Raw genomic sequence first — 22,878 nt, forward strand, 5'->3', positions numbered from 1 at the left:
TGCCAATAAGTGATAGCATCAACAGCATACCCTTACAGTTTATAAGTATCTGCTCATTTCACTCCCTCGTGTTATGCTAAACTATTACACAAGTTGAGTCAAATATATCTAAAGTTTGATTGTCATTCCGGCGCGGAACACGTTTGTGCATTGAATTTTGAGTTGTACGTCCTGGTTTGGCGTGATACTTTCCCTTGGAGGTGTATTCTGTACAATAAAAACTATAAGTAAGTACAGAAGACCGCAGCTTTATAGGGTTTCGTACGTAAAAGGTACAAAAAGATTCCTTGTGGTGAGACTTCGGGGTGTCGGTATATAAACTATCGACTTGTAAATAACAAAATTAAATCGTTTATCTAAACGGATAGCACAGCAAAATGGCGGAATTTTCAATAGCGCTGTTGATGTTATGCTACAGTGTCATATTCTAAAATAATCTCAGTACAGAGTACTAAAAAACCGACCTCAAAATTACGTGGAATTATATCTATTTGCCAAGTTTTATTGAAATGTGGGGATGTTTAGTTCGCCACTATACAGGACTTGACACAGGAGATAATAAAAATCGGTTCTCACTACTATACTAACTATCTGTCCTCTCCGCCACTCTATTCTTGCTGCATATCAACGACCTGCTGCTGATGCCCGGTATCTTTGGGTACGCAGTCGACAGCACAGTGGCGGTGAGTTATGTGCCAGACGCCCGAGACAACAGTGAAGAGATCCGGTGTAAGCGAGAGGCGATGGTCACCCGGTTGAACCTGAGTCTGAAAGCTGCTTCCGACTGGGGAGATGCTAACAGGGTCAGGTTTAATGCGGCTCCTACCGGCGGGGAATGAGGGACCGAGGCGAGCGACCCGCTCCCCAAGAGGTGGAGCGGGAGCGCCGCCTCGCGGCGCAGCGCATGCGGGACCGGTGGAAAGAGGGCTTGGCGGATCCCCCCTATGGCGCTCGTACCATAGAGGCGATCCGCCCTGTCCTCGTAGAGTGGGTAAACCGGTCTCACGGGCCACTGTCGTACCACCTTGTGCAGGTGCTGACCGGGCACGGCTGCTTCGGTCACTACCTGCACAAGGTGGCGAGGAGGGAACCGTCCCCGTCGTGCCACGAGTGCGGCGCTGCGGATGACACCGCGCAGCACACCCTAGAGGTGTGTAGCCGGTGGGATGAGCAGCGCCGCACTCTGACGGGGACTGTAGGGCAGGACCTCTCGCTGCCGAGCGTGGTTGCCGCCATGCTCGATAGCGAGGAGTCCTGGGAGGCGGTGGCCTCCTTTTGCGCAGAGGTTATGTCGCAAAAGGAGGCCGCGGAGCGGGTGCGCGAGGACGCGGCGGACGCGCACCCGCTCCGGCGCAGACGTACGGGGAGAAGGCGAAGGCAGTTCGCTGCTCGCCTGATCCCCTAGTGAGACCAGCGGGCTCTGGACAGGGACTCCGGAGCCTGCATTGCACGGCCTCACTCGTCTGGGGGGCGGGTCGGAGGACAACCGACTCGCCCCTCCGTTGGCGCGGGAGCCCTGGCGTAAGCTAGGGCCCGGCCGCCCTAGCTTACGCCAGGGCGTCGTGGTGAATGCTCACTGATCCCACGGCGCCGACTCAACCGGCGAGAGGGAAACCCGGGGGGGTTTTAGTGGGGTAGGCCCTCCAGTCTGGAGGGAGAGTCCCCACATAACCCCTGAGTCTCCCTGGGCTCAGGGGTATCCATAAAGATTTCCCCCCGTCAAAAAAAAAAAAAAAAAAAAGTTTTAATGCGGCTAAAACACAGGCGTGTCTTTTCTCATCAAAACGGAGTCCCCCACACCTTACTCCGACTTTCCGAGGTGTATCCGTGCCGTTAAGGGACCACCTTGAGCTACTTGGTCTGGACTTATCATCCAACCTCAACTTTGGGCGATACATCGAGTGCTTGGCAAAAACTGCTGCCAGAAAACTAGGCATACTTTTCAAGGTCAGGCGGTACTTCACACCTGAACAGCTTTTAAATCTGTATAAAGCACAAGTTCGATCCTGTATGGAGTACTGCTGCCACCTTTGGGACGGCTCTGCCCAATACCAGTTAGCTGCCTTGGACTCGGTGGAGCGTAAAGCAAAGAGACTTATTAACAATAATCCTCTTGTGGAGTCGAAGCTCCAAAATCTCGATCATCGCAGAAAAGTAGCCTGCTTGTCGGTTTTCTATCGGATACATTTCGGGGAGTGTGCGCAGGAACTTTTCAATTTGGTTCCGCCCTCACCGTTCCTCCTTCGGTCGACTAGAAGGTCCGGAGCACTCCATTCTTATGTCGTTGATATTCCACCTATTCGCACTAAGCGCTTTGCCTCCTCCTTTCTGATGCGTACGGCAAAGGAATGGAATGCATGCAATGTATTTCCCGAAAAGTACAATTTGGGGCTATTCAAGGCTAGAGTGAATAGGCATTTTTTAGGCAAACGCGTCCCATCGTCGGTCACATCGTCGCTTAACATCAGGTGAGATTGCGGCCAAGCGTGTGTCTATTATATATATAAAAAAAAAAAACTCAAAGTATATTGAGAGAGAAAAACGCCTTGAATTGGAGAATAGCAAAACCAACCATTAAAATAATTACTCCTCAAGTAAAATTTAGGCGCTATTTATAAAAATGAATGTTCATGCGTGATCAGCCACCCTTTAGAGGTGGATGATTTTCTTCAAAATGAAATGGGTACCCTCTTTCCAACAAAAAAAGCATCATGAAAATCGGTTCCCAAATACCGGAGTTATCGCGCAACATGCATAAAAAAAAATTCGAATTGTGAACCTCCTTTCTTTTTTTGAAGTCGATTGAAAAATAAGCAATGTATTCCTCCATTACATTTAGTGAACAATACAATTTATTTTTGTAGATTTTTCTTTGATAATAGACATAATAACACACATGATATTCAATCAACTTGAAAATTACAATTATTAAGGTGACATCTCTAGTCAACCGCTGGTACTTGTAAAGGTACTTGGCTGAATGAAGAAATAGATACCTCACAGATGGCGCTACGGCAAAAAGTCGTTAAAAACCAAAATAAAGATCTGCAACAAGCACAGAAAAATTCGAAACGTCTGGTGGTTCGTGCCGTTGCTCAGTTGGCAGAGCGTCTCTCAACGGATTTTTTGTTAGTGTTCGAACTTTGTTTTAATAATTATAATAACGATCTAGAGGACGAAGTTCGAAACGATGGTGTGACCAGGTAGTCAGCTACATCAGAAATCTGGCAGTGCTGGTGAATGTCGCACTTAACCTGGGCGAAGACAGAGTGGAGTGGAGAAGATTTATTGACGGTGTACTTGCTCCGAGTCACGATTCTCAGCAGTGAGGGATCGATGGAGGGGAAGGAGGAGGAGACTACAATAATAATAATTTCTGTTCCAAAAAGCCTCATAATAAATACATAAATACTTGACGTCGAGTTGCGGACACCAGCCCGTTACACCAAGTACCAAGTAGGTACAGTACACTTATGTGAATGACGGTAAGTAAGCATTGCATGTTTCTTTGTAAAAGGTTGGCGTTGATAGAGCACAGCCGCTGACTAAAATAGAACTTTCTGAGCTTTAACCAGAAGTATTTGATGATTATTACAAGGCGAAGCTTATATAGACTGGTAATAATAAAAAGTTGCAGCTAAAAAAAACTAGTTTTTCTGTTAGTGTTTTTACTAAATGGTTCAAATTGTCACAACAACATTTCTTAAAATTTAAAATGTTTAAAATTTAAAATTTTTAGAATTTCAGTGAATAGCGACATCTCTAGCCGGGGCTGGCAGAAGTAAAGGTATCTAACTGGGTGACGAAATACTGTCATAGATTTCTCATAGATGGCGCTACGACTAAAATGTCGTTGAAAATATAAAGACACGACAAACAAGGACAAAGAAAAATTTGTGAGGTGCGCTGGTTTGTTCCGTGGCTTAATTGGTATAGCGTCTGGCACGGTATGCTAGAAGACGTCGGTTAGAATCCGGCCGGATCGAAGGATTTTTTTCTGAGTGTTCGTTCTTTGTATTTCTTAAAATGTTGATAAAACTAAACTAATTTTGTTATTTAAACAAGTCTGTACCAATCTCATAAATATATTTATTTTTGTTAACATTGTAACTTTAGTGCCATTGGAAACACATCATTATATATTTTTAAAATGGCGTCTAAGGTTTGCACCAAAATTTGAACGTCAAAAAACCAGCACACTAACACATAAACGATATTGCAAAATCTATATCAGAATAAGTCACCTAAATAGTGTAGCAAGATGCAATGTGCCCATTATATTAGGCGGTGGTAACCAATGACCACCAGTCGTTAATCACCTGTGTTGCTATTTAGTGAACACCATGAAGAACACAATACTGGTAAGTTTTAATTTACTTAATTTAATATCGCAGTAATTAAATTAAATGTCTAACTAATTTAGAGAAATGTCTCTCTATTTAATTAATGCTTCTTAGAAATTACTTTGGACTTAATTTAACAATTTATTGTATTTAATATTTTTTATTTTTTATTATATTATACCACACATTCAGAGCGTGGAATGGTTTAAAAGTGTTGTCTATTTTGATGGTATTATTTCTTTTTATACTTACGTTATTCGTTACTAAACATGCTTTCATAAATATGAGTAAATTTGTTCCTATTTACTGAATTATTTTAAAGTGTGTATCGACTTCGACAGGTGAAGTGTTGTTTGTCTACCTAGTGCAATGTAGTCAGCTTTATCATACTGTTTATTTTATAATAATACTGAAAATTCCAGATAACACTCTTCCTTATCGTGCACACATCCAGAGCAACCCTGGACATTGACCAGTTAACACAGGATGTCGCTACAAAAGTTCAAACAATAAAGGACAAAGCTACAGCCGGCTTCCAACAATTCGTAGACACTATCGACTTCGACAAAGTCAAACAATTGGACATACTAGGAATTGTTCCTAAAGTACAGAAGAAGATTGAATTTAAGAAAAACATTTTGTCGAAAAAGCATGAGTTTAAACAAAAATTGTTCGAACAAAAACAGCAGTTAGCTCAAAATTTGATAGCACAGAAACAACAATTATTTGCACAAAAGCAAAAACTGCTAGCCAAGAAACATCAAACGTTAGAAGATATAGGTAAAAAACTTCTGGATGAGAAGCAGAAATTGATTGAACAAAAACATAGGAAATTGAAAGAAATAGGGACTGTACTGATTGGAGGAAAGAAATTAGAGAAAGTGACTTTGATAGTGCCACCACCGCCGAAACATTTGAAATATGGAGAACAACTGAGGAGTCCCCCATACTATATTGTTCGGAAGACTTACAAAATTTATGACTAATTTAAACTTAGGACTCAAATAGGACAATATGAGAAACAAAAGCCATCTTTAAAGCCAATTTTGTACTAAAAATGTGCTTGGAAGATTCCAAGACTTAACATGCATAGCATGATAGTAATAATTAGCAAAACTTTGATGGGTAGGCTACTCAAAAAGTCCTATAGGATACCAAGCCATCTGATAACGAGCTGGATACTACAACATAAAAGAGTCCGATGACGGCCGAAGATAAAGGCCCAGTTGAGAAAGACTGACTTTAAATAGCCACCGAATGGCAATGGCAAATGAGAAACCCCAAGAAAATGAAGCCACTTGCAATTTTTAAATATAACCATAACCCTCAAAGCTTAACAAAGAAGCAAGATCAAAGATCTTACATTAAATTGAAGTCCACTGCAATTTACTGTCTTTTTTCAAAAGATAAATTGCCGCTTAACGCTCAATTCCAATATCGGTTCCAAAATATAAACCTACATAATAGCATTAAACACAAATATAATTAGAATTCTATTAAGGATTTGAGAGTCGTGAATGAAATGGATAGTGTATGTGTGTTGAATTTGCAAGTATACAAAGAAGATTATAATTACTACCGGACATCATTATAATGCAAAAGTCACAGGATGTTACAACCGCTCGTTAGCCTAGTAACATACAAGCTCGTACCTGGGTAAGACCATGGAAAGAATTGATAAAAAAACACGCTAAAGATTGATAGTTTGTAATTATAAACTTTTTTGACGTGTATACTTTTTTAACGTGTTGTTATAATGATGTAAAATGTAGTCTTAAATTTTGCCATACAACCATGACCATATTTATTAGAACTGATGTTTTTTCTTATGAAAATGTTCAGAAAGCTCCCAGAAATAAAATAAAATAAAATGCACAAAAACCTTTGTTTCTTAGCCAATATAAATTATAATGACATATGCTAAGATAATCTTCCTTTATAATATGTTTTTATTAAGAGAATAAAACTTTTCTACATTTTTGTATAATTAATATTTATTTCTCTATCTATAATATACGATACATCATAAAATAGAACATAACGATATACAAATAAACCTTATTTACCAATATTAAGATCATTTATCAGTTTGTCGAAAACATCATCGACGTCACAAGTATGTTTTGGTATGAATTCATCCATTGCTCCATTTTGAAAGTCACCAAAGTCGTCAACAGCTGTCGTAGTCATATCTGCCAAACCTAATTCTGTTAAAAGTGTCAAGTTATCATGACTTTTAACTGTTTTCTCATTATCGATATCAGTATCGAGTTCTGCTAGTAGCTTTTCAGACGATTCAGAGCTATCCTTGTCTTTGTTTTGACGACGGTTTAAATATTTTGGTTCTTTCATCTCAGTGTCTGATAAGTCATGGTACTCTTGAATTTCTTTGGCATATTCTATTTCTTCTTCGTCTTCAGGATTGTCCTATAAATAAAAAAATATTCATTATTACGGGTGTACCAGATACACAAAGAAATAACTTGATTTGAAATCAAGTGTTAAAAAGACACGAAGTGCGAAAAAATGTTACCGAAGTAATTGGTCCTGTTGATTTGTACTGGAAGGCATTCTGTGATAGATCCACTTCGACGGGGAAAAGCGTAGCGTTTTCTTTTAGGTGTTCGACGCTTTCACTGTAAATAAAAAATCTGTTACACTATTTTCATTGACGATAAATTGCTGATAACTTGGTTATTTCGTAGCCCAGCGAGTAAAAGAGGATTTTTGAATAAAAACTCACTTATGATAAACTGCAAGCCCCTGGATAAACCTACGGAGTTGGTATGCGACGTCTTGCGTCTTCTTGTTGTCGAGCAACTCCAGTTTCACAAGAACGTCGGATCGCAGACGCGCGAAACGTGATCTTGCCTCTTGACGACAACGAAGAATCAACCTAAAAGTTAAAGAATAAAAATGCTCATCGGTATTGGGACTTATGTCTTCGATTCATCACTAGAAATGAACTACCCCTGGCCCCTTTGCACTTGCAATAAAACCACTCCTATGTTAATCTTTACAAGGTCATCGCTTCACCTAGTAGAAAGCTGTTAAAGATAATCCGAGTCTACCAGTTTGTGGTCTCAGACAAACAATTTTATTAGTTCTTATTTATTGTTTATTGCTATTACAACTTGATATGACCTTGAATTTTATCGGCGACTATAGTTCTACGGATGTTTTAGGTTTTCTGTTTTCCTCACTCGTTGAAGGCTTAAAAACTTACCTATATTCATAATTCCCAGTTTCAACCCTGTACAAAGGCTCTTGTAAGGCATTGTAACCATATTCCTCGTCATCCATTTCCTTCACTTTGAGACAATACGAGAGATACTCGAACTTTGTATCCGCATATTTACGGATTGTTAGTTTTGTGTCTGGGATCGCTTTGTTTAGATAAGTGCCCATGTCTGCTAGAATCTGAAATGTAGTTCCAGAAGCCTTTGAAAAATTTAGCCTTTAAAATTTTAATTCCTGTGACTTTGCAACACTGCAATTTAAATACCAGTTATGTGATCGACGGAAGGTTTAAAGAAAATTTGAATATTTTGTAAGTGAATCAGCGTGTGGCACTCTTGATTAAGCCCGTAATAATAAGTACCTACATCTACGATCACACCTTCAATCCAAGTCAAACGCGACCAATTTAGCGATTGACAAACGAAATATACGTGATACACGATCAGCAAAAGAACTACTACAAAATAAGTATCAAAAGAATCTTACAGGTTTTAAAGCCTTCAGCATTTTAATACCATCACGTTCCAACAGTCTGTGATATTGGCCAAACTTCGTGAATGCTTCTGAAGCTCTTGCCTGAGGCTCTCTCACTCCTATGGCTGCAAATATGTCACCTATTGACTTGTATGTTTGAAGTAGGTCGAAGTAGGATTTTAACATTCTGGAAAAAACAGAAAATTTGTTTCTATTTATGAAAAGGAAATAATCTCTCATATACAACTTTCATGTTTAAAACTTCGTAAAGGATCAAAATTGGAATTACTTTTAATGTTTGGAATTCTACAAATTTTGTAATATTTATGTTTGAAAAGTGCCGTTATTCGGCGTGGTCTACATCCTTTGCCCATCACTTCTTCGGCTTCCTCGGGCCCTTCTTATATAACGGATGTAATGGTGATTTACATATTTATCCTCTAAACAAGTTTGAATGTAAGAATGTGGTCACTAAAAGGCTATTGACTTTGTCATATGAGGAAACCGAAAACCTCCTTCATGTTCCGTTATAGTTAATTCCCACACACACAAACACACACTCTCACTCACACACACACGCACACAAACACACACTCACACACACACACATACACACACACACACACACACAACAAAATACTTACCCTCTAGTCTTGAATTTTATTTATATCTATAATTTTTTGATTTGTATAAACTAAATTTTGGATTAACTTTCTCTCATAGCAATCATTCGTCACGCAGTCAATGTCTTATTGATACTTTATCCGTAGGCGGAGGCCTGGAGACCTATAGCACAGGATATCCTAGTTTAGGCTCCAGCCTTCACAGACAACAAATGTTTTATTACTTAAGAATGTTTAATTATTGAAATTGTGTGTGAAGGAAATAAACTTATTATTATTATATTATTATTATTAAAATGAGACGCATACTAAAGGCATTTTGACCACGTCTGTCAACGTAGAAATCATAAGTCTGCGGAATAGCTTATTATGGATTTCTAAAGCGAGGTTTGTGTGTTAACAATATCTATATTCTTCTTGAAAATAGTAACTCACCTTTTGGCATGTTCAACAAGTCTTTTATAAGTGCTTTCAGTATCCCTTAATTCATTCAGCTTGGCAACCAGTGTGTCATTGCACAGAATAGCTCTAGACAAACCCAAAGCATCAGCCGCTCCTGATGACATGTTTTCGACTAGTCGATGTTTGATCTTCTTCATGATTATATCTAGGCTTTTGCCTTGTTTTGGATCTGCGTGAAGTTTGTTGTAGTTTATTGTTACTTCATCCTGAAAGGGAAATAATGAGACTATATTCTTTGCGATTTCATTTTTGATGTTACAATACAATAACCTCAGTACAGAATACTAAAAAAACCGACCTCAAAAGTACGTGGATTTACGCCTATTTGCTAAGTTTTATTGAAATATCCCCTAGTTCGCCACTATACAGGACTTGACACTGGAGATAATAAAAATAGGTTCTCACTACGACACTACACAAAGTATATTGAGAGAAAAACGCCTTGAATTGGAGAAATAGCAAAATCAACCATTAAAGTAATGTCCTAAATTGAAGTTAGGCGCTATTTATAAAAATGAATCTTCATGCGTGAGCAGCCACCCTTCGCGGTGGATGATTTTCTTCAAAATAAAATGGGACCACTATGGAAGTACCCCCTTTCCAACAAAAAAAGAATCCTGAAAATCGGTTCACAAATACCGGAGTTATCGCGTAATATACATACAAAAAAAAAAGAAAAAAAAAACATACAGTCGAATTGAGAACCTCCTCCTTTTTTGAAGTCGGTTAAAAACGTTGTGAAATCCTTAAACAGAATTGATAAGTCGTTGTTACTATATCTATATTTATTGAACAAAATTCAAATGCACAAAGATCAATACAAATCTAACTATATTTTAATCTTACTTATAACTTTGTATAATTGTTTAGCATGATTAATCATAATTTACAATGTTACAATTATCTTCTTCAGTTATTGCTATAGATACTATAGGTAATGTTACTATATGTCTTTACTAATGACTCTTTTTCAGAGCGTGATTTTAGGAGGTAATTCAAACCTTAGCAGATTGTATCATCTTCGCAACTTCAACTTTAGTCTTTCCTTTTACAGTCTGTCCATTGACTCCAACCAACTCATCACCGCTTTGAAGCGTACCTTCTTTCGAAGCTGGGGTATTGTCGAATATCTGAAAAGTAGATATACCACATGAAGCCAGTCAAATTATATAAGTTGATAAGAAGTTCTTGAATAGTTTCAAATGTATAAACTGACATGTTACGATTTAGGACAGTTTTTTGGTCATATGAGTTCTACAGTAACTAAATTTTATCCACTAATAAAGTTCGACCTTAAGTACTGATACATAAGAACTTAGTTTTTACACATACCTGTACAATGTAGAGACAGGGACACAAAGGAGCTCCACCGCCAATACTGATTCCGATGAGATTCTTCTCATCCTTGGCGAGTGTCACGCTGCCAGATGTTACTGTCATGCCCCTGAAACATCACCATTATTTTATTATCATGACATTGAAGGTTGACAATACGAAGTAAAGGCGTCAAACAGAATCGCCCACGATGAACTAAACTACAGGTTTTCTTACCCATTGGTACCAAATTTATCCGTAGTAAGATAATTCATTAATTGGAGTCAGGTGTGTACTGATAAGACGCTAGTGATTTGCCCGAGGAGAAAATGGATGAAATAGTGACCAATAATGGTAACCTGTAAATCATGATAGTGTTCTTACAGTTGGGTAAGTGTAAGGGCAAGCCTAGTGACTCAGTCAACCCCGTTACTATGATAACATTGCCTACATTAGATCTGAGGGGCATGGGAAAAAACGCTTTCGACAACTACCTTGAAGGAGTGATTTCAATATAAGTATATTAAAAAATCCAAATAAAATTGACTGTAGACCATTGACTTACAATTATATGGACGTCGGGTCCTCGCTAAAAAGTGTCCGAACTTATAGGGCGTTAAAATCGCATACAGAGCGTCATTCACGCTTTAGTCTTCGTTTGTTCGACTGACAGCGAAGCAAGCAAAATTAGACAGTACTGCGATGACATTACAATTTAAATTCAACGTTTTAGCTTTTTCATATTCCTTTACATGTCACTACGTTTAAATAGGTTGACTTGGGACATTTTTTTCGTGGTTTTTGTATTAGGCCCGTCGTCCATTTATTTGTAAGTCAATGCTGTAGACACTTAGTTTTGATAATTGTGATGCAACCGACAAATAAATGACGGTCTCTTCCATTGCATGCTTCGCGGCTTAAGGCATTTTCAAACCAGTTTTCGGCCTCTCGCGCCGCATTTTGCACTGATCACATCCGTTGACTTCAGACTCTTTTTTGTCCGATTTGAAGTCTTCAATCTTAATTCTGTTCCATCGGACACCACGTCGAATGCTGGGCGATGTTTTATTAAGACCGGAAAAATAAGGTCCACCCGTCACTTTTTATCCAAACTTGTAAAATTTCGTGATAACTTTCTCGGTTGTCAAAAGAACCAGGCGTGTCATGAGTACAAATTTAATCTGCATCTGTATATATTCGTATGTGTCACTGTTGGGCATTGGTTTCACGAGGATCAGCTATTTAATTTGAAAAGTGTATGTGTAATTAGCATCTATAGATTTGAAAACTGCCTGAATTTATATATTTAATCTATTTTTAAAAAAATGTAATTGAAATATTTTGAAAATTGAAAATCATTCTTGCAGTTTCCAATTATTTTCCCCGCTATTAACTAAATCTAGCAATGCAAATGCTAGCTAAGGTAAATGTTCAAATAAAAGAAAAATATGATTTTTCATTATTTATTAATAGCCAATAATGTAAATAATATTTTTTATGGAAAATACGCAATAATATCTGGTTACTTATAATAAAATACTAGCTGTACTCTAATCTTGGATTGCAAATCTGTAAACAAATCACATTAAACAAATATCAATATAAAACTATTTATTAAGCTACATAATGCATTTATGTGCGACTATTATCTTGTATGTACGTCCCATTGTTCGGTATAGACGTCTAAGGAAAGGATACAGAGACGCTAGCGTGGGGACATTACACAGTTGTAATTACTGATTTGGAATTAAGTTTCAAACTCTACTTCACTATCTAGCTAGAAAGCTAAGCTAGATCACTCAGAATACCTTCAAATATTAACTCACATCAAATCTTGATGGTGTATCAAGAATCTTTCCGTGCGCATATCGTTGAAAATACAATTTGTTTCAAAGTCTGCGACATCTTTTAGTTGCCTGTGGGAAATTTAAGAGCAATGTTAATTTAAAAAGTCTTAACTACACTTTCACATTTGACTACAAGGCGCTTGTGACCCAGTATTCTCCCAATGCGGACTTCACTTTATTGTTATGTGAATAATAATAATAATAACGTCACACTCAACATAGCCCTGCATTAGGGAAACCCTGTGTCGCGGGTGCCATGGACACACACATAGACAACTACAAATTACACCCAAACTCACGGGAGAAATAAATGTAGGCCATACAAATATTTCTCCCATCCCGGGAATCGAACCTGAGACCTCTGCGTGGCAGTCCGGCATGGTAACCATTCGACCACGGCGGCAGTTAAATAATGGGTGTGTGTCTGCTCAATGTCATATACACCGTGACATTTATTAGATTTATTTTATATATGTATACGTATGTATGTGCTATACAGTCATAACAATTACCATTGGTCTTAAACCAAGAAATACTGTCTACTTTCAGTGCCAAAATAAGGAAATTAACTCTAGGTGTGCCAGCTAGACTAATTTTGCTAGACCTAATTTGTAAAAAGTAGGTAGGATCAATTCGGGCAATATACTTTCTAAATTGGTTCTGATCAGTCTGATTTGGAAATCTTATTATTATTATACCACTTCCAATGAGAAAGAGGAGAGCTTAAACCATTGGTTCTGATCTGAGTGGTTTAGGTAGTGTCCTGAAGTGAATTCGTGGTTTAGGTGGGTACTCATAGTACAGGAAAGCGCCTAGTTTCAGATCATGTTATGGGTGTCTGGCAGATTTCTCAATATCACATAAACCTTGTCGATCATGCATTCTTCTTCTATATTTTCTTTCATAGTTGAAGTGATTAGGAAACAATATGGATATACATGCACATATACAAGAGTTTGTAATCACGGCCAGGAAATACAGAATAAAACACAAGATATAATTGCCTGTTCGTAATTCTGCTAAAGATTTGGAAAAATAAAAAATCACCAAGACCTTACAGCAGGATCTGAAATACAAACTTGTTTGACATGTTCCAATAAATAGCATGTATTAGTTTTTTCAAATAAACGAACACTTGGTCCCTTTACAAGTTGGTCGTACACGGTTATAGCGGTCATTAGTGGTGAAGGATTCATGTATATAAAACAAGAGCCCCAGTGGCCTGTTGAAACAAAATATTGTCCAACTGTGTAGTACATGTTGAACCGTACCTTCTCAAATGTCCACCATTTGTCTTTTTTTATAACATTAAGTGACGGGACGAACAATCGTGCGCCGTGCCACCTAGGGCTTTAAATCGCAAAGATCTGAGGCACTGCCACTGCGCCCGTCACCATGAGACATAAGTAGACAAGTCATGTGCCTGTACCCTGTAATTTCACCAGCACCCTTACCCTTCAAAACCGCTTGGCGGCAGAATTAGGTAAGGTGGCAATATTACCTTGGATCACCTTTTTCACAAGGAGCTCTACTGCTACTAATTTGTCTCTGGTGGCCGTAATTATAAACAATTTAAACCAAAATATCTGACAAACGTAACAAGCCAAAGCAGGCAGATGTAAAGTAAGTAGCAGAAGAATATATATTTCTACCGCCAAACGTAATGTGAACATTACTGCGTTCCGGTTTTAAAATGTAAGGGTGCTAGTGAAATTACAGACACATGACACTTGTCAACTTATTCTCAGGGTAACGGGCGTAGTACCTCACAGATCTTTGTGATTTAAACATTTAAAGCCCTGAGTGGCATTGCAACTGTTATGGACAAACGTGTCGCTTACCACCAGCACGACATGTTCATTCAGTCCCTTGGTATCATAAAAAAAAGTAACCTACAATCAATGTTAAAGGTATGCCAGTGACTGTTATGCCTATAATTCCTGGTATGTCAGCTGCTGACATTCGTATTTTGGGGACTTGACTAAAGATGAGTTTGTGTTTTTAAATTCAATACCATGGCACTTATGTTGACATTCCAGGAACCAAGGTACTAAAAAACTAAAGCCAAGGGTGCTGTAGACTAGCTTGCCCTATAATATTATTAAATAGAAACTTGAAAACTACATGTACTTACTCTTCAACAATCTTGATTTCATGAATATTTTCAGCTATTTCTTGAGTTTTCGAAGCACTGCACCAAAATAGACGGTTTTTTTAATAACAAAATGAAACATCGGTTCTTTTATACACATAATGTAGTTCTTGCCTTCTTACCTTTGTTCAATATCAACAAGTAACTTTGAATCTGATTTACTATCCAAAGGCTTGCTAAATTGAAGAAAAAGAAAATGATAATAATAAATAGCCAAAAAATTGTAAAAGAACAAATCAAGAAGCGGTAATACAGTTTAATGTAAATATGTATATACAAACTCATGGTTTATTTAAAAAAATTTCATGTGGTACTACCAGACGCAATTAATCAATGAAAAAAATCGATGAAAGTACGAAAAAAAGGTAAGTTAAGGAATGAACAACGTGACGAAGGTGATGCAAGACGCAAGGAAGAAAACGTCATTGTGCACCGAGCCCAAATAAAAGGTCATGGGCAACAGAATAAGAAAATTACGGACGAAACGGATGCATTGCTGAAAGATGATATTATATATATGGAAGAATTAAACAAGAGTGATAGAGACGAACGTAATGAAATGACTCTGCGTCGACCTCAAATGATATGACAAATGACGGTTGAACCTGAGCCTGAAAGCGGCTTCCGACTGGGGAGACGCGAACAGGGTCAGGTTTAATGCGATTAAAACACAGGCGTGTCTTTTGTCGTTAAAACGGAGTCCCCTACACCTTACTCCGACTTTCCGACATGTATCTGTGCCGATAAGTGACCACCTTGAGCTACTTGGTCTGGACTTATCATCCAACCTCAATTTTGGGCGATACATCGAGTGCTTGACAAAAACTGCTGCCAAAAAACTAGGCATACTTTTCAAGGTCAGGCGGTACTTCACACCAGAACAGCTTTTAAATTTGTATAAAGCACAAGTTCGATCGTGTATGGAGTACTACCGCCACCTTTGGGACGGCTCTGCTCATTACCAGTTAGCTGCCTTGGACTCGGTGGAGCGAAAAGCAAAGAGACTTATTAACAACAATTCTCTTGTGGAGCCGAAGCTACAAAATCTCGACCATCGCAGAAAAGTAGCCTGCTTGTCGGTTTTCTATCGGATACATTTTGGGGGAATGTGCGCAGGAACTTTTCAATTTAGTTCTATCCTCACCGTTCCTCCTTCGGTCAACTAGAAGGTCCGGAACACTCCATCCTTAAGTCGTTGGTATACCACCAATTCTCAGTAATCGCTTTGCTTCCTCCTTTCTGATGCGTGCGGTAAAGGAATGGAATACTTTACCAGAGTCTGTGTTTCTCGAAACGTACAATTTGGGGCCATTTACGGCTAGAGTGAATAGGTATTTTTTAGGCAAACGCATTCCATCGTCGGTCACATCGTCGCTTAACATCAGGCGAGATTGTGACCAAGTGTGTGCCTATTATATATTAAAAAGACAAAACTAACTCTTACTAAAGATATTACAATGTTTCTCAGTACTGTGTACTGAGCTTTCGCTGTGCATTATCGTTAATATATACGTACAACTAAGTAAATAAGTAAAATTGTTTTTACATTTTATCTTCAAATAAAGCATGACTCCACGGGTCGAGTAATTGTGGATAAATCCTGGGATCATTGAACGGGAACTGATTGTATTGCCACATACTGACGAGCAAAATATTTTATTGTTCACAAAGCACAAACACAAAAATACTGCAAAACACCAACTTCAGACTATCGGGTACAAATAAAAGATAACTCTGCAACATAGACAGGAAACACGTAAGCGATAATAACTTTAGAGATAACACAAAACACCCTCAAATGTTAATTATTTTACACTACGTACATTTTGTCCTCCTCGAAAAAGAAATCGTCATCGTATTCCTGCATCATTTTGTTTGTTAGTGTAACTAAAAACTATTCTTTTGTAGCAATTTTTCTGTGAGCAAAACGTCACTTGAATTGTCAACATTATTGATTTTACGCGGAGTTTATATTTTAGGAGCTTCGGTCGGTAAAATAGTTCGCTTTTCCCGATGTGCTCGGCCAATGAGGAACGAGCATAGAAAATGGCGGCAAATTGCTTTTTTTTGTGTTACTTACGAAAAGCTGTATTGTGCCAAATTGTTTCGTATTAGTTTGAAACTTCTTTGGAATTATGAAGGCATTTGTGGATCATACCGAATTATGTGTAGTAGATGAAAAAAATTACGCAATTACTTTACTTAACAAACGATGTTTCTATACAAGAATTGTGTTTACCTTTAAGTTGGCCCGTAGGGTTGCGAGGCGTATTGAGGACGTTAGTTAGGCCTTCTACAGATACAGCATATGAGTCAACTACATCCATAAAGCTCTCAGCGCCCTACGGGTTATATATAACAATATATTTAGGATGCTGTTGCAGCTTGTCAAGCTTCTGCAGTGCATCGGAAATGTTTGCTAACTCTCGTGACTATGCGGCTATTATATTCAGGGTTATTACATATATAGTGTTATTACATTCAGGGTCTAGGGCTCGTTACATGAGTGCTGGACTCGAATGTCTATCGCTGAGAGAAAGAAGAATAATTATTAATAATTAACTGCCTCTGTGGCCGAACGGTTACCATGCCAAACTACCACACAGAGTGTGTGTCACTCTCGTGAGTTTCAGTGTAATTTGTGGTTGTCTATGTGTGTGTCCATGGCACCCGCGACACAGGGTTTTTCCTAGTGCGGGGCTATGTTGAGTGCATGCGTTATTATTATCATTTATAATACTAACCCTATTTTTCAGTGTTCTGTTGTCGGTATTCATTCATGTCCGAAATAAAAACTTTGAATTTGAATATATAAAATAAAACATATAAATTTAATACTTTAAAGCCTTACACTTCAAAGAGTCAGTGAATGGCAAAAGTTTACGTTGAGAAACTGAGAGTGACTTGAATCAAAGGTCACCTGCCTACCGCTAAGCGACTCTTTTTGGCGTAATAGTAACAATGCCATCTACACGAGAGTTAGCAATCATTCCCGATGCAATGCAGAAGCGTGCCAGCTGCAACAGCATCCTGAATATATTGTTATACAAAACTCATAGGGTGCTGAGGGCTTTATATGTGTAGTTGACCCATAGACTGCATACTTACGACTGACGGAATGCTTTCAATAACGCAGTCTTAACGTCGTCGTTAATACCTCAGACCTACGGGCCAACATCAAGGAAGTTACAATTTTTGCACAACAAGAAGAATAGTTCGTTGCCTCACCCATTGAATCAGAGACCACATAAATTGAACAAACGTATTTATTGCGAAGCAATTGATGACGAGTTAGTAATGTACAATGTAACGAGCTTTTGTTTGGTAAGCAGGTAATGACCAAATACGATAATTAGCATTCGGTTTTGTTAAAAAATTTCGTTAACAATGCAAGGTCATAAGTTAAAGAAAAAATAAGTTGTATAAGATTATTATTTATAAATAGTGTCGTAAGGCATGGACCTTTATGTTTGCAACGGCAAGGCGATTAAGTAAGCAAACCTGAACTGCTTTAATGTAGAAGTTGCGATACATCAGGTGGTCGTTCCGCCATCGCGCCAGTATCGTTTTGATAGTCAAGCGGGTCGGTTTTCCTTGTTTTTAATAATGAACAAGTTACTTGTGAGTATTTTTGTTAGGCGATTTTAATGAAATGTTCGTTGTACATGATTGTCTGAGTACAATTTTTTATAAAAGTGATAATGTAGAGTTCTAGTTTTCGTAAAAAGATACCATATAGGTAATGGTAATAATAAATTATACACCTGGGATATCGAACATTTTAGTGTCTTTTTTGTTTTAAGTATTAATAACAGGTTGTGTAGGAGATTGTGTGAAGTTACTCAAGTTAATCATCATTTATATATCCCACTGCTGGGCACGTGTCTCCTCTCAGGCGAAGATTTTAGGCCATAATCCGCTATGTTGACCCAATGCGGGTTGAGGACTTAAGCGTTTTCCGAGAGTTGTGAACCTTCTTCGACGTGCAGGTTTCGAAAATCTCATGGGTGCAAGCCCAGATTCGAACCCACGGTCTCTACTTGAGAAGTGGTAGGTCAAACCATTAGGTTAGCACGAAATTATTTCGATTCAAGTTAATAATAGTAGTAGAAAAGTTTTTCGTCCTTCGAGACAGGCTGAGGTGTCTAATTAGCCATTCTGCCAGATCTTGGATGGCAATTTTTCTTCAATAATTTAATTTTCTTAATTGTTTTTGCGGGAAATCGTTATATTTTTACGGTGGCCATTTTGAAAGTTCGATATTTAAGTTAAATAATTCGTGCATTATTACAAAAATTAGAACTTTAAAAAATATTTTTTTCCCACCAAAAATTCGACATTTTACTTTTTTCAGCTCATTAGTTTTGTACTCCTTTATCGACAAGTGATGTGCGGAGATCCAGTAGGTCCACTAGCAGGATTTATTCGAACTAATCTCATTGGCTACCCTGTTATTCACGACAAACAAATATGGATATTCGATCCAGATGTAGCTTTGAAAAGGAGGAGACAATTTATAGAACTTCATGGAGATAAAGGAGAGAAGTTGATCGAAAGACTTGGATTGGGAATCGATGGAAACGACGAAGAAAGATTGGAAAAGCAGAGACAAAGGGATGAAGGACATTTGGGTGGTTTAAACGCCTTGCAGCCTTAATTTTAATAAATTTTGAAACTGCATTTTAGAAGTAACTTAATGAAAATGACAGTTAAGGTGTTTTTGTAACTAAGGAGTCTTTGTAAATAAGGAATCAAAAGGATAAGGTAATTTTATTGTAACCGACTTCAAAAACAGATATCAATCGATTTCAATGATTCTTTTTTCTTGGAAATGGGGTACCTCAATAGTGGTCCCATACATATTTGAAGAAAATATTTCACCTCTAAGGATGGCAAATTAAAAGCTGAATCCGGTTTATTAGATTACATATAATACAGTCGGTGCCCTTATCTAGGTATCCACTATTTGTATAGCACGTAGTATAAATAGTGGATACCTAAGTGAGGGCACCGACACTACATGTAATTCCACAAACTTATGAGGTCGGTTTTTTTATGAAAAAGTTATCTGCACTTGAAGTTGGTTGTGGTCAACAAAATATAAAAAAAAAATAGGCTGTTTCGTATAAAAATATGTTATATGTAATTACATAGCACATTACATAGTACATTATGTTTGTATAATGTTTATAGTATGTGTAATATTCATAGTATTTAGATTTTGTCACGGTCTAATTACTGGTAAGCATATAGTTGTATAATGAAGAAGAATATTGGAATGTTATTAAATAACATCCGTATCTTTTCATGTAAAAACAAGCGTATTGTGTTATATACGCCTGTCCATAACAGTTGCAGTGCCACTCAGAGCTTTAAATCGTAAAGATCTGAGGGGCACTGCCACTGCGTCCGTCACCTTGAGACATAAATTTACAAGTCCCATGTGCCTGTAATTTCACCAGCACCCTTACCCTTCAAAACCGGAAGGCAGTAATGCTGATTACTGCTTGGCGGAAGAAATAGATAAGGTGGCAGTACTTCCCTCTACTGCTACTAAATTAGTCAATACCTACTACCTTTTTTTATACTTAAATTGAGTTACAAATTTCACATACTTTATGTCATCTTTAGACTTTCACACGAAGTTCACTGTGAGATGAGTGGAGTTCAATATAAGAAAGTTAGCAAGTATACTTAAATATAACATAAGTGGCCTTACCCCAAAAAGTATTCGCATAAATATTCGATGATTTATAAGCAGTTAAGTAATGTTTCATAAGGTTTACATGATTGAGGATTTACTACGTACACGTCCTCTCTCTTCGAGAATTTTGATGGGAGTGACGATGGAACGAAGCAAAGTAAGAATAACTAAGAAAAGGAGTTAAAGAACGATTTAAAAATTCAAAATTTCAGAATAAAGTGGCCAGGTACCAGAAAAGAGGGTGATAAAAGACGGGATGACGATGAAGGAGGTCGCATCGTAACAATTGCAGCTCCTTAGGGCTGTAGCTATATGATCAGTCTTTCTCATCTTCGATCTTCCCCGTTTTCTGGACCTAAGTTTCTTGAGATTTATCACGGCATATTCAATGTAGTCGGGAGGTCTCTTTCTCACATGCCATTACCACCTGATTATAGCCTGTAAATGAGTGCGATGTTACGATTAAAATTTTTATTGAATTGATATTCAATTATTTTTATGTGAAATTACTCCACTACTTTGTTATAATTATTAATACAAAGATCGAGCACTCAAAAAAAAAAATTCCTTCGATCCGGCCGGATTCGAACACCAACTAAGCCACGGAACGAATCACGAATTTTCCTATGTGTTTGCGTCGTATCTTTGTATTTTCAACGACTTTTGAGCCGTAGCGCCATCTATGACAAATCTATGATATTTCGTTACCCAGTTAGGTACCTTTACAGTTACCAGTCCCGGCTAGAGATGTCGCTATTCATTTATGTATTTAATTTTTTATTGAATCGATATTAAATTATTTTTATGTGAAATTACTCCATTAGTTTGTTATAATTGTTAATACAAAGATCGAACACTCAGAAAAAATATAGATATGTTATAATTTTGCGTTAAGTAGATGTGTGTGTAAATAAGACCTTGGTATTGCCTGATTTCTCTTGCGAAAGGAAATTGACTCATGTTTCAAGGCTGGATTGTTTATCTTATTATTTGTTTCTGCCTTAAAATACTTCAAAGTTGCTTATTTGGACTATAAAGTATAGTAGTAAGTCATACCTATTACGTACTACCGATCAATGACGTTTTTACGATACCATGTGATGGACGAACAAGCGTGCGCCTGGTGCTAAGCGATACTCCTGACTATAACAGTTGCAGTGCCACCCAGAGCTTTATGTCACAAAGATCAGTCGCCCGTCCTTCTGATACATAAGTTGATAAGTCCCATATGCCTGAAATGTTAGCAGCACCGTTAGCACCCATTACTGCTTGGCGGCAGAAATAAGTCAAATCAAATAAAATCAAAATAATCTTAATTTCATAGGTAAGCATTATTACATTTGAAATCGTCACATAGGTTAAACTCTACCGCTCATTCTTAAGGCAGATTCTTCTGAGAGGAATAAGCAATAAACTCTAAGGGTTGTTCATTGTAAATAACATTTGGACGCATTCAACATTTACAATATATATTTTTTTGCTTTGAAACATCAGAGATCGAGACTACCTCCATGAGTTAAACGGGTTGCTACCACGGATCTTTGTCATCCAAGTATGCAGAAGTTGCATAATAATAATAATAACCTTTAGTATAAAGTTTTTGTTTCACTGTTTGTGAACCAAGAACAGCTAATTTCTTTTTATTCCTCGTGTTAATGTTATGTCTGTCACTATTTTTCATAAATAAGTTACTATTCCTCTAAACATAAATTACATTTTCATAAATGTACTGTGACACTAGTGTAAGAAGGTTAATTTCCTTAAACTTATCTCTCAAAGATATTCTGGGGCCCGTTTCTGCAGGACAAAGATTCTATTGATAACGTCAGCATTACCCCAAAGCAAAATGTCGTATGTCATTAGACCGTGAAAGTAGCTGAAGTAAACCAATCTAGCGGTTTCGACGTCTGAAAATTTTTTTAATCGCGTAAACTGCAGAGCCGAGCCGTTTTGATAACTTACTTATATGGGGACCTCATTACAATTTAGCATCTAACGTTATACCATTAACGTTATTAAGTAAGGTGGCAGTACTTCCGTGGACGAGTTTTTCACCAGCAGCTCCACTGCTGACTTTACAAACTGTTTTGTGTATTGCGATTATTATTTTCGAGATATTACATACAACGTTACACGCTCCATAGTCACGGGTTGTTAATCATCCCGTGACCATGGAGCATGTAGCCGTTCCGAAACCCGTGACCATAGAGCACGTAACCGTTTATACCTGGAAAATAAACAACAACATACTATAGTTAGAAACCTGCAATTAGTGATAGGCATTGTTCGCGCCGATGCCAAGGTAGACGTCGCTTAGGTTAAGTTGACCTAACCTCATGTCCTTTAACGTTTATATTGCTATCATTTTTACCCTGCTGCAACTGAATTACATTTCGTGGTTGGGACAGTCTACCGTCCTGGGTTGTGTTTTACTGTGTTATTGTACTGTATTTAAATAATCTCTCATCATCATCGTAAGTGGTAGTCTCCTTTGATAGCCACCGCGCCTGTGGAACCACCACGCGTTCCACAGCATTTGTCGGAGAGCCTTAGGCTGATGCTAACAGATTGACTACATGTTTGCAGTTCATGCGTGAAGCCGTAATCAACATCATGCAGCCAAAACTACGACTGCATGAAGTTGTTAACGACTTCACGAATTAACTGCGAACTCGGCTGTACCACGTATGTATGTTAAACGTACCTGTAATTGTAAGCA

At 37.8% G+C, this 22,878-nt stretch overlaps 2 protein-coding genes across 4 annotated transcripts; one reads left to right on the forward strand and one right to left on the reverse strand.

The window, feature by feature from the left end:
* Positions 1–6,401: 6,401 nt before the first annotated feature.
* LOC113227424 (PRKCA-binding protein) lies at positions 6,402–16,072 on the reverse strand. 3 transcript variants are annotated; one of them, XM_026460342.1, is made up of 12 exons: positions 16,002–16,072; positions 14,578–14,631; positions 14,438–14,494; positions 12,283–12,372; positions 10,475–10,586; positions 10,144–10,272; positions 9,116–9,348; positions 8,070–8,244; positions 7,570–7,763; positions 7,087–7,239; positions 6,877–6,979; positions 6,402–6,770 (listed from the first exon to the last, which is right to left on the reverse strand). In XM_026460342.1, exons 4-12 carry the CDS (start codon positions 12,321–12,323, stop codon positions 6,402–6,404), a joined length of 1,509 nt encoding a protein of 502 aa, XP_026316127.1. In that variant the 5' UTR covers positions 12,324–12,372; positions 14,438–14,494; positions 14,578–14,631; positions 16,002–16,072. The 3 variants fall into 3 exon arrangements, with proteins under 3 accessions (XP_026316127.1, XP_026316128.1, XP_026316129.1); XM_026460343.1 differs by lacking the exon at positions 14,578–14,631 and having other exon boundaries at positions 16,002–16,069; XM_026460344.1 differs by lacking the exons at positions 12,283–12,372; positions 14,438–14,494; positions 14,578–14,631.
* A 1,969-nt stretch (positions 16,073–18,041) lies between these two features.
* LOC113227488 lies at positions 18,042–19,341 on the forward strand. The gene is made up of 2 exons (XM_026460427.1): positions 18,042–18,076; positions 18,810–19,341. Exons 1-2 carry the CDS (start codon positions 18,062–18,064, stop codon positions 19,110–19,112), a joined length of 318 nt encoding a protein of 105 aa, XP_026316212.1. The 5' UTR covers positions 18,042–18,061; the 3' UTR covers positions 19,113–19,341.
* Positions 19,342–22,878: the final 3,537 nt, after the last annotated feature.

The sequence above is a fragment of the Hyposmocoma kahamanoa genome, unplaced genomic scaffold (assembly GCF_003589595.1).
Source record: "Hyposmocoma kahamanoa isolate Upper Pololo Valley unplaced genomic scaffold, ASM358959v1 210, whole genome shotgun sequence".
In the NCBI taxonomy this organism is placed as follows: domain Eukaryota; kingdom Metazoa; phylum Arthropoda; class Insecta; order Lepidoptera; family Cosmopterigidae; genus Hyposmocoma; species Hyposmocoma kahamanoa.

Coding starts and splice junctions, on each gene's coding strand:
- LOC113227424 (XM_026460342.1), bottom strand. CDS start 12,323: ATGCGCACGGAAAGATTCTTGATACACCATCAAGATTTGAT. Junction 8,245..9,115: donor CTTGTTGAACATGCCAAAAG/GTGAGTTACTAT, acceptor TGTTTTTTCCAG/AATGTTAAAATCCTACTTCG. Junction 6,980..7,086: donor GGGCTTGCAGTTTATCATAA/GTGAGTTTTTAT, acceptor TTTTATTTACAG/TGAAAGCGTCGAACACCTAA.